Source organism: Copidosoma floridanum, unplaced genomic scaffold (assembly GCF_036245765.1).
Source record: "Copidosoma floridanum isolate Cflo_tuat_1 unplaced genomic scaffold, Cflo_Japanese_pri ptg000021l, whole genome shotgun sequence".
NCBI lineage: Eukaryota > Metazoa > Arthropoda > Insecta > Hymenoptera > Encyrtidae > Copidosoma > Copidosoma floridanum.
The window spans coordinates 30,860,111-30,876,021 of record NW_028321898.1 but is presented as its reverse complement, the minus strand read 5'-3'; the positions used below and the strand labels follow the sequence as shown (position 1 = coordinate 30,876,021).

General features: G+C 39.9%; 1 protein-coding gene across 1 annotated transcript; it reads left to right on the top strand.

Annotated features, from left to right (window-relative positions):
- The first annotated feature begins 3,293 nt into the window (after positions 1-3,293).
- Positions 3,294-8,754, top strand: LOC106647673 (serine proteinase stubble). Its single transcript, XM_014364176.2, has 8 exons — positions 3,294-3,786; positions 5,006-5,191; positions 6,490-6,566; positions 6,695-6,795; positions 7,446-7,545; positions 7,636-7,848; positions 8,400-8,513; positions 8,599-8,754. Exons 1-8 carry the CDS (start codon positions 3,294-3,296, stop codon positions 8,752-8,754), a joined length of 1,440 nt encoding a protein of 479 aa, XP_014219662.2.
- The last annotated feature ends 7,157 nt before the right edge of the window (positions 8,755-15,911 follow it).

The window sequence follows — 15,911 nt, the reverse complement described above, 5'->3', positions numbered from 1 at the left end:
ACGCGAGCATAATTTTGCGGGGATTTGATTAAACTGAAACGACGGGGAAACAAACAGCCGGGCGGGGAATATGCGTGTTCACTTTCTAACTCGCTCGTCGCGCCATTCGATTATTATTGTTTATAAGCCGTCTTTTCGACCCCTTGTTTTTTTTATACTCAATGAAAAAGTTTTTTTTTCCACCGATCGGCTAAGATTTTCCTCCTCGTGTACACGCGCTGCGGCGAACAGTTCCGATCTCTCGGTTGGATGAAAAAGAGCCCACGCGACAATAGAACGAAAAATCGTCGAGTCACCGGTATGTATCTATACGCGAGTCCAATATATATATCGCGTAGCGAGAACTTTCACTCATAACTTAATATGTACACGCGCATCGCGTTGCACGTACGTGTACTCGCTTCCAACCAAAGATTTTCAAGAGATCTTCGTCATCACCGTGAAACACGTGCTCGGGTGTACATTCAAATAAATACATAAGCGCATGTTTATGCCGATTTTCCAGCGGATCGGTGAGGTTTCGTGAGGAAAATTTAGAGAGTGCCCAAATTTCTCTACATTACGAAACATTTATGCTCGACTGATGGATTATTGAGATTCTGGTCGCGTTCCCCCCTCATCCGTACCTAATGCTCTATCGGCATTTCGAAAGATGGAAGATAGAGAGGGAGAGGGAGATATGATCAAAAGTCCAAAAAACTCTCTCTGTCTGTCGAGAGAAAGAGACATCGGTGCTGTGGTTTCGCCCGCCCCTCTATGTATACGTGTATCTCTCAAAGTGCGTTCCACTTGTTTCAGTGGCCTGGTTTCTCCCCGGCTGGCTGCCTGTCCCACATCTCGTCGCCCAACCGCTCGAGGAAGGAGAAGGACGAGAGAGAGAGAGATCGTCATGCCGATCTTTTCCTTCGTGGCTTTTTCGTCGCTTTGCTCTCCACTGCCAATAAGATGATGATGATGATGATACTGGACCGTTGGGATTGACGAGCCGCAACGGCGGAAAGGTCGAGGGCGCCATGTGGAGGCAGGGGTTGTTGCCGATTTTCGCCGTCCCGCTGCTGATGGCTGCGATCATGTCGCTCCAGCCGGTCGGCTGTAGGCGCAACGACAAGTACATCAAGCACTTTGGTAAATCCGTACACGAAGAGACAAAAAAAAAGAAAGGGAAGAAAAATCGGTAAGATACCGATCTCTATGTCCGATCGTTTTGCAGATCCACCGGTGCAGCTGCAGCCGGAGGAGGCGGCGCTGGAAAACAGCATCGACGGCTCGACCGTCGACCGGCTGAGATTCTTCGACGAGCTCGGATGTAAGTGAAAAAGGAAGGAAAGAAACAAAAAAAAAAAAAAGACGACGAGCGCCTTGGAGAGCGCGTGGCCGCGTGTAAACGACTGAGAGAGAGAGAAGTAAAAGTATATACACCCGACTTTCACGCTTGAGCGCGCCTATGTACGTGCCTTTGCGACCCGAGCGATAGAGCTGGACTTTTTTGTTTGGCCTCTCGTTTACTTTTTCCCAAAGGTACCTATATATACAATCACGCGAATGATCGCTTTCGAGTTCACCTGGAGCTTTGTTTACTCGGCGTTATCAAGAACAATATTTTCCCTCTTTTCCCCCAAAGCGTTACTTTAATTTATCAATCGTATACAATATATACAAGAGAGAGAGAGCACACGTCCATTAATCGTCCACGGGGCATCGAAGGCCATCGCTTCCGGCTCAAGTGTAAAACACACATGCAAGGATATTGGCCCTGGTACTAGCTTGTTTTACGAGTGTGTGTATGGGCACGTAGAGCTTTTACTTTTTAACGCCCTGTCCAGCGTGCGCATGATGAATAACCGATAGAAAAAGAAAGCCAACGCGCGCCCCATTTCTCTTTTTTCTCGTTTCTTCACACTCGCGTACGTACGTAAAGGTATATATTATTATATACGTGATTAAAGCGAGTCCTTTTTCGTCAATACGCATCGCGATGCTCGAGGTGGGACAGTTAGCTAACCGAAAGCGACAGTGGAGGATCATAACAACAACGGGACGCAGTTGCGAGGGGAGTCGAAGCGACAGGCACGTGTGGGGGAGAGAAAGGTGATGTGTGTATAGGTACGGGTGTGTGTGGGGCCACTCGTCACAATGTGGGTGGCAAACTTGACTTTGACGTTTCGAGGTGACTAATATGCACTTCGAATATATAGAAAGGATACTTTTTTTCGTAATAGTATCTTGATTTCGTAATGAACCGGTTATAACAACCGAACAGGTTTTTTTGCTATACTGTTAAAGGTAATTCGGTTATAAGTTGAAATATAAAGAGCCGGAATCATCAATTTTAAGTAACTTGATTTCTACTCTTTATTTTGTCAAAAGTTACTTGTTTGGCTATGGTATCATTTGGACATCATAGAAAAGAAAAAAAAAAAAAAAAAAACGAATCCGTTTAATTTAAAATGCTAACGTTTTCGCGGAGCAATTTACCGTGTAATTAATGCGGATTCATAAACTCGCCAAACAACGATGTCTATCTCCAACACCTGCACCCTCGGCGCGACCCAGTGAACCGTGAAAGAACCTCTAATCGTTGGATCAAAACACGCGTACCTACAAATCGAGGTTGATTTTCTTTTTCACGTGGAAAGAAAAAAAAAAATGAAATTTCACAATGGAAACTCCGCTCGTGACCATAGTAACTATACCACCCATCATTAATTTCCCTCGAATGAGCACGTTTTTCCCCCGAAAACTATCGGCCACGCATCTTAAGAAGCAACGATTTCGTTAACCACACCAGTTTTGTTTTAACGTACAATTATCAAAGCGAACCCGCGAGAAACGAAAACAAAAAAAAAAAAAAGTCGTCCACCGCGAATTTAATAACCCGAAGCGTGACAATAGTTAAAACGAGGGAAAACAACGGCGCGAAACGAGTATGACGGGGAGCAGCGATGCGCGACGGAGGAGCCCGACACGGGATGATAAAACAAAACGGCTCCTTGCGCCGCACAATAGTATAGGAGAGAAAGAGAGCGCGAACGCGTAGAAGGAAAAGACAAACCGGCGGCCGCCAAGCACTTGGAAAGCAAAGTAGGAGCGGAGCGCTTTCGGCCGGTGAAAGCAGAGAGCCGATCTACGATCCGTCGTCTTAGTCGGACTTTGGCCGAGCCGTCGCGCGGGTCTCGTATTATTTCGCTTGCCGATCTCGGCTGTCCGTCATCATCGCCGTCCCATGTGCATCACCACGAGGGAGAGGGTCGGAGGGGCTGTGGGGCCGAGCGAGAGATGAGCCATCAGGCCGCATGGGAAAAGACCGGCAGCTGCGGTCCGCCAAGATGCGCGGCCTCCCCGCGATCCTTGTCCTCGTCTTTGCCACTGCATCCGGGAGCTCGCCGTCGATCGTTCGCGACGAAAGAGTCGTTGTCAGAGGAAGCAGAGCGGTGAACGGGGCGAACTCGGTTTATCGCTACCAGGACTACCCGTACGAGGAGGACTTGCCGATTTCCGACGATGACGCCGGTGACGGCGATCAGGCGCAGTTCGCGAGTTATCTGGACGAGTTGACGAGGAGGAGGCGGGTCAAGGAGGCCGACAGGGACAGGGACCCCGAGGGGTACCGAACGGGCAGACGCATGAAGAAGAAAAAGCTCAATAGTGTCGAACAGGGCGCTCTGTTGGTCCAGGCGCTCGGCAAGAGGCAGAGGAACGCCACGGGTGGCGGTGTCAACGATTACCGGGGTTACCAAGAACAATCCCCCGAGCTGCAAAACGGGATCATAGACCTACTTGGGCGAAGTACGTGTGCAGTGACCTTGTTGTTTTGGTGAAAAAAATCGGTTGGGTGATCGGTAATGTAAAAGTATAGGATTGGGTAGCGGGGAAAAGCGCGATGAAAGTCAAACCCACGGGAAACGGTAAAGAATCGGCAATTTTCCCTCAAACGTATTTACCTAATGACCCTCGTTGTCCGAGGCTGCGAACGGAGAGTGCCATACACAAACACCTCGAAGGAAGGAGCGTTTCACGCCAAATTAACTGAAAATTTAGAGCCGGCCACGTCGTCGTAGGATAATACACACCGAAACGCGTGTACATTATAAACGGCGCATAAAAGTGGAGCAAGAGAAAAGCGCTAAAATTAACAACGCGGCTCTGCTCTCCGAAAGTGTACCAAGAAAGAGCGCGTGACACATACACACTCGCGCTGCGGTCGCCGGGTGAGCGACAGTATTGTAATTATAATAACGATTGAAAAAAAAAAAAAAGAAAAAAAGGGGGAGAATCAACAGACCGATCTTTCAGCCGCGATGTTCGCACCTCGCGAATTGTATGCGGTATCGCACGGGGAGTCGGATCGGCATATCGGCCCGTTATCCGTACATACCGATTTCTAGCGATCGCTCGGTACGTGTACAATTGTATGCGTTTGAAGAAGACTTTCACGCTCGTTCGCGAGTCCTGAATTTCACCGTGTGCGTTGTTGTGCACTTACATTCGGGAAGGAAAGTGACGGACACACTCGTTTACCGAGCGAAACAGAGCAGACCCACGAGTACACACATGTATATGTAAGGCTCGGTACTTGTGCACGTTGCTGCTGATGCGCCTCGTTGCGTCTCTCGTCGTCTTGTCTACTTACGTGTTTTGTGGATTTTCGAGAATGCCGTTCTTTTTGTTGTTATTCCCTTTGTCTTCGTTATGTGTACGGGCTCCGGTAAGAGCGCGTATCGCGTGCCGAGGAAGATGGCTCATGTTGGGCTTGTGAAATAGGAACTTGTAGCCGTTTGATTGAAAAGCAGGGAATACTTTACACGCGCTCTCGGGTAGTCTCGAAAAACATTGTTTTACTAAAAAAATCCTCAAATTTCGTCAAAAAAGTACACCCTTGGAATTCAATACAAAAGCCCCCCCCCCCTTTAATCTTCTTTATTAATAATAATTTTTTCAAATTTCCCAAGGTTTTGCACATTTCGTCCGAGGTACAAAAACAAACTGTAAAACTGTTTGATTCCAGTGATACCCAAGACCTGCAAGTACAAGGGCGCCAAGTTCCAGTGCGGCCTGAGCATAAGCTGCGTCCTGGAGGGCGGCCGGCCGCTCAACCTCTGCTCCGGGGGTATGATATGGAGCTGCTGCATCGACGACGACGACATCCCCGACAAGATTCAAAAGCCCAACGTCGGCCTCCTGCAGAACGCCAGTGAGTTTCTTCTTCTTTATCTGCTCAATCTCGACCCTCGCCTCCACTTCCCACGTACTCCTCCCAACCAATACACCTAAGACAAAAAAAAAAGGAAATTCCAGCCGATGGAAAGATTTATGGAAAAATCCGTGAAAACCCCCACAAAATACCACAATCGGCAACGCACACCCCTGTAATGGGTTCCTATAAGCAAAAAAAAAACAAAGAGAAAAGAAAAAAAAAAGAAAAAAAAAAAACACAAGGATCGAGCTCGAGACCGACAAATTGTAGGCTACATCGGTCATCACCAGCGTCCAGTGTATCTGGACGACGAGGTGAGCGTGTACGGTCTAGCTAACCGTCCGCACCACCACAACGGAATAACCGGGCCGGCTTACGCCTCGAGTTCCCACCACCACCAGCACAATCAGCAACAGGAGGAGGAAGCCCAGCGCCCGAGTTTCGTGGTGTTGCCGAGCAAGCCGGCCGGGCTACCATCCTCGGATTATCCCGGGGAGGACGATTACGGGGAAACCATCGAGACGCGGCCGTTAGCTGGCACCAACGCCCGATACCGTGGTAATCAGCTGCTGTCTCTGTGTGGGTCTGTTATATCTCGGTGTGGGGGAGGAGGTGGGATCTATTGTAAACCAAACATAATATACTGCAACCAACCGTGCACCGCTATCCTTTTTTTTTTTTTCTCATTACTCTCAATCTTTTCTTATCTCAACAACGCATGGGTGGTTTGACAAACCGAGGACACTTTACCGAATGACGAATATAGCGCGTGTGGATGTGGGTTTCGTAAACCAATTGCACCGCTGCGTGTACTGCACGCGATGAATCTCGCAGGACGACCAGATGATATGATATTGGGATGATAAAGAAGATGTAATCTCACCACGATCGGCATATGAAGATGTACAATTATTTCATCTGTAACAGTGAAATACATGTTATTATACATTATTATTATTATTATTATTATTATTATTATTATTAATATATATACATACACACACACGTGCAAATAGGAAGCAATTTAAATTTAGACCACACCCACCAATGACCCAAAAGCCGCTTTGATCACAGTACACCGTTTCACCATTTGCAGCAAAATTTAAGAGAACCGTAACAACAAAAAAAAAAAAAAAGAAAGAAAAAAAACCAAACCCCATATCCATTGTCAATTACGTTTTAAGCTTATATTATGCATATATACTTACCAAAAGGAGAATCAATATGTTTAACGCAACCCCCTTTCCATTTTCTCCTTTTTTCTTCCTCCCCCGAATTCCCTTCTACTTTTCTAGGCTGCGGCGAACTGTACACGAGGAGCAATCGAATAGTCGGCGGCCACAGCACGAGCTTCGGCAGTCATCCCTGGCAGGTAACGAAATTCCACACGTAATATACTATCCATACCAATCCTATTTTATACAGACAATTTGCAACCCAATCCATGCCCACCCCTACAAAATACACCCTCGTGTGATGTTACCCCGTTATTATCCGCAGGCTGCCATCGTAAAAACGGCCTTTCTGTCGCGCAAGCTCTCTTGCGGTGGTGCTCTGCTCAACAACCGCTGGGTCGTCACGGCAGCCCATTGCGTCGCCACGTGAGTATACACGCTTACCTATAGATACATATACATGTACGTGCATGTAGACGCGTATTCGTAAATCCTAAATCCCACGCCGGTCGATTTGCCCCGTCAATACACGAGCGTACTTATACCGTGCAAGCTCGTTTCTCTCTCTCTCTCTGACGGCGAGGCCTTTGGGAGTAACTGCTTCTCGGTGATCACAGGATGGGGGTGGGCTGTTTGTTTCGTATAATTTACGGGGATTTGGGCTACAAAAGGCATCGAGTTACTTTGAAACAACGAAAATAAGAGCCTCATTGAACTACTTAATTCTCGTTTCATTTGATGTCTATATAATACCTGTGCACATACTCTAAACAAATAGAGGGAGGGGGGGGGGTTAAGCGTGACACAAAAAGTCTAATGTATTATTCAGAGGCCGTACCGTACACGCCCAAGCTCTTTCTCTTTGGTACTTTTTTTTTTTTTTTTTTTCATTCTGCTCCCGTACACGTGTAATACAATTTACCAAGAGGGGGACGTGAATTTCCCTTCTTTTTTTCCCACCCTACAGTAGTAATTCGTTATAATAGTAAACGCGGGTGACGGATAATGTCGACGGATTATTCATTTTTCACCGAAGTGCCAAAATGTTCTTTATCGTTTTTGTTGTCCTCGCCCAGGACCCCGAACAACAATCTCAAGGTCAGACTCGGCGAGTGGGACGTCAGAGATGCCTCGGAGCGGCTGTTGCACGAGGAATTCGCCATCGAGAGGAAAGAGGTCGTTTACCACGTTGATAATCACACCCTCGCTGATTTAAACCGTATCTCTTGTACACCCTTACTCACGAGTCGTTCTCACTGCGCGCAGGTGCACCCCCAGTACTCTCCCACGGACTTCAAGAACGACGTGGCCCTGATCAAACTGTCCAGGACGGTCGAGTTCAAGCAGCACATAGTCCCGGTCTGCCTGCCGGCGCGCAGCCTCAAGCTCCAGGGGCGCACGGCCACGGTCGCCGGTTGGGGCAGGACGAGGCACGGTCAGACCTCCGCCCCCACCGTCCTGCAGGAGGTCGATGTCGAGGTAAGCGCGCCCCACACGTATATAATGTGGGATCGTTTTGGGGGAATTACCTTTGTTTTTTGTACGTGTCCGACCGTGTCCTGGATGCATCTACTAGACAAGTTTCCAACGATACGTTTTTACGACGTTTCTCTCCGATGCGCGTGTCGTTGGTTCACGCGAGGAAGAAAGTGAAAAGCGTTTTGTTTTTTTCTTCTGTAAATATGGGTGGGGATGGCACTCGTTTGAACAACACACGCGATAACGATCAGCCATACCGATAAGTCCGAGCGTGGATTTCACCCGTGGTGCAGTTTATAAGAATATTGACTTTGAAATTAATGGTTTTTTTTTTTTTCTTCAATGGGAATATAATACACCGCGTCCTCGTCAGGGTCACCGAAAGATATTTTGTTGGTTCGCGTATAGCATACGCGCGACGAGTGGAAATCCCCTCGCTTACCGATACGGAGAGGGAAAAGTGAAAGCGACAGTTTATGGGTACCTGTACGTATAGCGTATGGAGAGAGTCGTTTTGCATCCGTTTTTTTTTTTTTTTTTTTTTTTTCTAGGTCATTCCTAACGAGAGGTGCCAAAGGTGGTTCAGGGCCGCCGGTCGCCGCGAGACGATACACGACGTCTTCCTCTGCGCTGGGTACAAGGAGGGAGGACGCGATTCCTGCCAAGTGAGATTATTTTTTTCAGATTTTGTATTTTCTCGTTTTTTTTTTTTTTTTCACTTGTTTGAAAATCGCGTGTTTTCCAACTCAGGGGGACTCTGGCGGGCCCTTGACGATGTCGGTAGAGGGCAGGCACGTGCTCATCGGTCTGGTATCCTGGGGCATCGGCTGTGGGCGCGAGCACCTACCCGGGGTCTACACCAACATCCAGAAATTCGTTCCTTGGATCGACAAGGTCATGAGCTAGGGACTCGGAGTTTTTTTCCTCCCAAGCGAAGAGGAGGCCCTCAGAGTTACCAAAGCTTCCTTTCACCCCAAAATCGACGACCGGGGACGCCCCTCCTCTTCCACTTTGCCCAGTGTTGTTGTTGTTGTTGTTGTTTTTGTTGCTGTTGTTGTTTATCTTTGCCGAGGCGGAGCTCACGAACTTTTTTTGGGCTGTGTCTTGTAGTTTAAAACGAAAAAATGATAGTTTTAATCAGTAAGTGACGCGAGAGAGACGTTTCAGTGAAGTCTGCAGATTCCAGCGAACGACGTAGCGTTTAAACTTAATATTTTCTGTTTACTTTCTTTCTTTTTTTTTTTTTTAATTAGTTAAATTATTGCGAGACAGGGGGTATTTTTTAAATTTTCGAGTAAATCATGATAATTTTTGTACTATAGGATGAATACTATTAAAAATTAAAAATTAACGATTCCGGAAGTAAAGAGGGGATGATTGTGTGATTTTTTTTTTACAAGTTAATAATTTTCAATATCAAGTGCAACGTTGTAATGTAATTTTTAATTAGTTCTGATGTAATTTTAGAAATAAAATTGATTTAAGTACTGATTTTGAGGCGTTTTTGTTCGATACTGCGATTAAAAGCAAATACTTATACTGTCCAGAAGATGTACCTGCAAAAGTGGTATAAAGGAAATTTGAAAGTGAAAATTAAAAAAGATACAGCGTGTATTGAGAGCTGCTAACAAATTTAATAAATTTAATGTTAGAGCCATTATAAAGTAACATTTTTTTTTTCCTCGTAACAAACGTTGTGCTTCTTTCTAAAATATAAAGACGATCTCAAATCACATTCTATTTACATCGAAACTGTATGTATAACATTACAATTTACGTGTCGCACACGTTTACAAGGTTACGAATCCCCATTTCATCACGGTTTCACACGTACGTTTTTTTTTTTTTTTTGTTCTATTTATACATCTTATTTATTGATTTCACGTGTATCGTTTGTTTTTATTTTATTCCCTCATCTGCTCTTTATTTATTTTTTAGTTCCCTCATCTCCCACATATATTATATATTTATTAATCTCTTTTTTAGTTTCGTTATTCCGGCACGCCGTAGTATCGAATACACGTAAGTGTTCGTGTTTCTCTTTATTTTTCTTGCGGATAGTTGAATTTATTTACGATGAATCGTTATTATTTTTGTGTACATCTCGTCGTCGTCTCCCTTTTTTATACGTCCATTAAATTACTGTAGTTGTTCCCTTAGTAGGAGACTCTCCTTGCGAGTTTGTTTATTTCTTTCTCATGTACATAATTTTTTTAGGTAGTTAGTTTTTTATTTTTTTATTTTCTCTTTCCAACACGACATACTTGGCTTGTCACGTAAATAACGACATTCGATACAACAAAAACATCGCTCTCGTTTTCACGCACAGCTTTAACATTCAACATACTTTTTATCATCTGATTTTTTGTGTCACCTGCTTCGAAAAACTTTGCATTTAAATTTTTACAAAGGAACGTTGGAAAATTTTCAACACTATTTTTTTTCCAGAATTCATAAAGTAATTAGTTTACCCAATTTAAACAAGTGTAGGTTGAGTTTTTCGAAAAATCAGATGACACAAAAGTGCAAGTCCAGCTTACCACGAATCAATCCAATTATCGAAAACTTAACATACCGATTACATAAAAATTCATGCAAAACAACTGATTAAAGCCGTATTCGATAGTTAGGCGATATACATGTAATATCAATAAATATAATACATACGTAATAACAAATTTTTAACAACAGCGCACGCTCTATTTATACAATGTCGGACACTTCAAATCGCATTTGTCGCCAATCGAATTGAAAGCCCGTAAGTTGATAACCCTATGTTAATTAATTGTTTTAATTTCCAACGATAATGGAACACATTGTAAGATATTGTAGGACTAAAAATGCTTTCCACTCTGTTTATCGCGCAACAAAAACTTATATTTAATTGTAACAGTTGAAAAAATTAAGCCTATAACGTAGCGTTAATAATATTCAAACGGAATTAAAATTTTATAATTATGTCAACGAATAGTTAATACATTGCTCATTTTTGTTTGTCGTTTTTTCTGTACAAAATAATCTGAATGATCTATGAAATTTTTTCACCAAGTCAAGGCAGAAAATAATTAAATGGACCAATTAACTTTTTAAATTTTTATAAAAAATACATTAATCGTATAAAAATAATCAATATTTTTAGAGAAAAAACGACAGACAAGAAACAAGAAACTGCTCATTAATTGCAAAGAAGAGCATCGAGTACCCTATATCGATTCCCATGTATCACTCGTGCATCATCCATCAATTCATCCAATACACATTATCGCGTAAAATCACCAGAATGCACTTACTCGCCCGAATATATACACGTATTGTTGTACGAGAATTTGTTTCTCACCTCTTCGCAGAAGTAGACTGACGGTTAACTGTGATGAGTGTAAAGAGAAAAATATTTCGAGAAGAAAAGGGAAAGAGATAACAAGGGATTCGTTGAGAATCAGAAAGAGATGAAGAGAAGAAGAGTAGAGAGAAGAAATTTGAAATTCGTTCAAACGCATATTGAAATAGGTTATTTTTTTGCATTGACGTTGGAAAACTTTTTTTCGTCAATGAGGTATTTCTTAGAGGAAAGAGAATAGAGGACGAGGACACAGTTTTGATTTTTCTTTTGTTTATTACGTAGTTATTTTTTAACACGTCGTTTATTTATTTATTTTTTAAAATGCATATCTTTTAAATTTTATACTCTTTTTTTTAACTCATTATGTTCATTATATTTTGTTGTTTATAATTACTCATTTCGTTAAATGCTTTTCAAAGTTATATAGCTGGGCATGACTGGATTTCTCAAGATCACACTGTATCGTCACCAATTTTCAGCAGCAGTAGAGTATATTTTTAACTTTTTTTTACTATTTAACTATTTTTTTTATTATCATCCCCTGAAAAAAGTTATGTAATGAGTAAGTATACTTTCAATGAAAAAATTCATGTAAAAGTGCTTCTAACATATTTTTTTTTTATACTCTCATCTACATATTACCTAAAGATAATTTGCATTTTAGGTACGAATCTGCTGCGTTGATTGGTCATTTTTCTCCACTTTTATTAGTACTTGTTAAATTTTGTTTTTAATTCAATCCACCACGAGTGTAGCTGCGTATTTTTATTAATATTTGTATTAGAATACTATTACTATAGCTTTCATTATTTTCGTTATTTCGTTTTTTATGGAACGTCATTATTTATTAGTAGTAATAAAACTGTCAAAATATCCCTACATCCCTAATTCCTACGTGACCTTCAAATAGTTAATTCTTTCAACTAATGTAAATCGTTACGATTTTAGTATTAATTTTTTCTGTAGTTTCATTTATTTATCATTAACAATAACGGTAAATATATGTATGTTCAAGCCCTAGTCGTAATTATTTTTTCATATAAATATTTTGATGCGACGTTTTATGCACAATTTGTGATTGCTCCTTTTTTTCTATTTTGCATACCAAACTTTTTTCATTATTCATTACTTATCTTTACATCTCTTAATTTCTATGCTCTATTAAAATGTATTTACCTTTTTTTTTAAATATATATTTCGCCATTCCTTGCTATTGTATTTGTCGCGCGATAACGTAATCAACCGCATTGTTTATTTTAATTTACTAACTCTATCCCTTTTTTCCTCAATTATCTCGCTCTCCAGTTAAATAATATATATATTCTTCATTTATGTTGTAATTAATTATGTTATGTATTAATTTTTCTTTATCTCGCTGCATTACCTATCAGTTTTACATGTGTGTATTTGCAATACATACATTTTTATTTTTGTTGATAGGCGTTAAGAATATCTTCATCAAAGGCTACCGATGGTGTATTTTTTAAATGTTTATTTCTCTTGAAATTTTTATACTGCTTCGTTTTTACATTATTATATATATTTATACTTCATTACGAACCATTTTATAGAAAAAAAACAAAAAATTAAAAATTTCTAGTTTTTAAATTCTAGTATTTTATTTGCACCGAATGATAAATAATTCTTTTTTTTAAATACATAGTTTAGCTTTTTTTAAACATATTCTCAATACGGTTTATACTAGTGCGATAGTTAGTGGTTGCTCCGTTACATTCAAACATATTTTTTAGATGTATTTACTTGATAAAAGTTTAAGTAATTTCTCGAATCTGGCACAGTAAACTGCTAATTTTGTAAATTTTTATCGAGTAGCGTTGCAGTAAAATTAGATAAAATTTTGTTAGGATTAGAAAAATTTCCGAGTGCCCGTACCCTCATAATTTATCATCGTTTCGCCTGTCCTTCTTCTGAAATTCACTTAGGTATTATTGTTAAAACATTTTATTTTCATATTTATTTTTTCTACGCACTACGTTCATCGATATCACTCCTTTTCCCTTACAACCGGACGTATTCTGTGAGGATTAGGAAAACGTTGTTGGTGGCAGAAGGCAGAATATCGTAAAAAAAAATATTACAATTAAAATAAATTTTTTTAAATACATCGTGTAGGTATTGTGATTGTGCTAGTAACCATAATTAAATTGATTAATTTACTACTGTAGAGTAGAAAATAAAATCATCTAGAATTACACGAATTAAATAAATTATTGATATAATTTAATTTATTCGACCTCGGTTTAAATGCCACTTGGACGTTTCTCACAGTCTACGTCCGTTCCATATCCGAGAATAAACTTTTGTTATTATTCGAGAGTATCTCAGTAAACACGTGTAAATGTAAATGAGTCGATTATTTTTTCTTTAAATCTGAATCATTAAGTTGAGTTTTTTTTTTTTATACACAGAATGCATTAAAACCAAACTTTTTTTTTCTTGAGAGTTGATCTTCTTGGCACTACAATGCACTTTTGAGATATATGTATAAAAATATGGCGCGGTTGTTGTGTCCAGTGCGTTTTTCTTTCCGTTTTGAAACGTAATTCGAAAAATCGTTTTGTTGAAACATACGTTTTATTTTAGTTGGATAGTTATTTTGGTTACTAATCATCTATCCTTAAAAAACAGTAACAAAGCAATCTGACTTTATTTTCATTTTACTTCCCACAAATAAATTTTGTTTAGTCGTGATTCAACAAAACAATACTATGTAACGAATAAAATCTGTTAATCTGTTCTTAGTAATTTTCATATCTATTATCGCGTTGTATTAATTTATACATTTTTTTTATTTTTTTTTTTTAATTTTATGAATTGGTCCCGTTTTGCCACGAGGTTTCGCGATACTTTAACATCTCGCAAAAAAGCACTAGGTATTATCTCTCTGAATAAAGGCGATATTACTGCCTTGTTTTACATTTTCTCTCTCTCTCTCTCTCTCTTTTATTCTTCACTTTTAAGCAAATAGGTCCCAGCGTTATTTTTCTTATTGAGTTCATATTATTATTATTGTTTTTTTTTTTTTAAGTATATATTTTTCGTATTGTTTAAATTGAGCGAACTTGGTTTGAACCCCCGAAGCGACTTACATGTGAGCAAGCGTGTGTATCATACATTACACGCGTAAAACGTTAGCCCTTAAAATTCTATGCATTCTAAAAATAAACTTTTTAATCTTTAAAAAACCAAAATAAAAAAAAAAAAAAACGCAGGCAGGACGCCTCCCTTCCAGCGGTGAGGTTGACGAAACAGAAGGTGATCATAGATTGGGGATGGACAGTTTTCAAAGGAAGGTACATATTATCATTATTACTGTATAGACTCTGTTTAAACGGAGAAGGAGGATCTCGAGGAGGATCAATGCGTTTTCAACGCTTTTTTTATGTATATATATATTTTTTATTTTTAAATAACTAGGGATGACGTTTGATCTCTCGATTATATCGATTTTGTGTTAATTTCACGAATGTATACGTATTTTACTATCCGCAAGTAAGGGGCGTTGTCGTTTGTACGGAAAAAAAAAAATTAAACAAAGAAAATCCATCGAAACGATGAGTATACATTCGCAACCCAACATACCTTCTTCTTTAAATATATATGTATATATTTATGTACATAATCTTGTAACGTTTAGCATTTATGTATAATATATATATGTACGTACGAGGAAACAGTACAGTTATTATATAGTTTGTTTCGCGATCGATTTTTATTTCCTCCAAAGTACGTTTTTTACGCGGTTTAATAACGGTATAATAATATCAGCAACTTTTGCAGCTTCGCTTCGCTCTACGATTCATTATTTGTTATTATTATTATAATTTTTTTTTTCTCTTTTGTCTACGTGAAGTACTTGTCGAGTAACGCGCGCGCGACTTCTTAAAATACAAGCGTCTCTCGTTCATCTTACTCAAATTGATGCTACGCGATTTATCGAGGAGATAAAAATAAAATGCGCCCCGGTAAAATTCTCTCTTCTTCGCGAGAACTTTTTCCCTTCCTTTCTCAACTTTGTTTCTCGATACGTCGAAACTCTTCGTCCTTCGAAGCGTCATTTAAAATCTATTATCCTACACGGACGTCGAAGCGACTAAGATAACTTTACATTTTTCCTCGTTATTCACTGCTTCCTTTTTTTTTCCTCTTATTGTTCGATGGCACTCGCTCGCGTTGGTGAACACTTGGAGGCAGGCGCACGATTCCCATCGAGAATTCCTTTGTCATTATTAAAATTCAATTTAACGTAATAATAAATTATAAAATAATACCGACAAGTGTATGTATATAATAAATATGTATCGAAATCACGTTGAATGATGAAAAAAAAAAAAAATTGTATGATTTCTTAACGAAATCGAATACTCCGAACAATGTCAATCGTAAAGGACGAAAGGAATTCTCGATAAAAGCTCCTTACGTTTCTTTCGCTTCCTGGGCTATGAACGTCAATTCAATTCTTTGTCCTATATTTGTAAGTATAAAAATTCACGCGTTCCGTCGTTGCATCGTATATATATATATTTATCTACCTACTTAAAATCACTATATGATCAACACTTTGCTCTCGACTTAATTACAATTAATTGTTTACGAGACCTATATATATATATATATATATATATATATATATATATATATTTGCTGAGAAAAAAAGGCAAAACACACTACGTGCACTTATCCCAACGCCTCGCAATTTATT

What these genes read in the sequence shown, in the direction of transcription:
- LOC106647673 (XM_014364176.2), top strand. Translation starts at nt 3,294, where the DNA reads ATGGGAAAAGACCGGCAGCTGCGGTCCGCCAAGATGCGCGGCCTCCCC. An exon ending in TCGGCAGTCATCCCTGGCAG is followed by an intron (nt 6,567 to 6,694) that starts GTAACGAAATTC and finishes TATTATCCGCAG; the next exon opens with GCTGCCATCGTAAAAACGGC. An exon ending in TCGCCATCGAGAGGAAAGAG is followed by an intron (nt 7,546 to 7,635) that starts GTCGTTTACCAC and finishes CACTGCGCGCAG; the next exon opens with GTGCACCCCCAGTACTCTCC.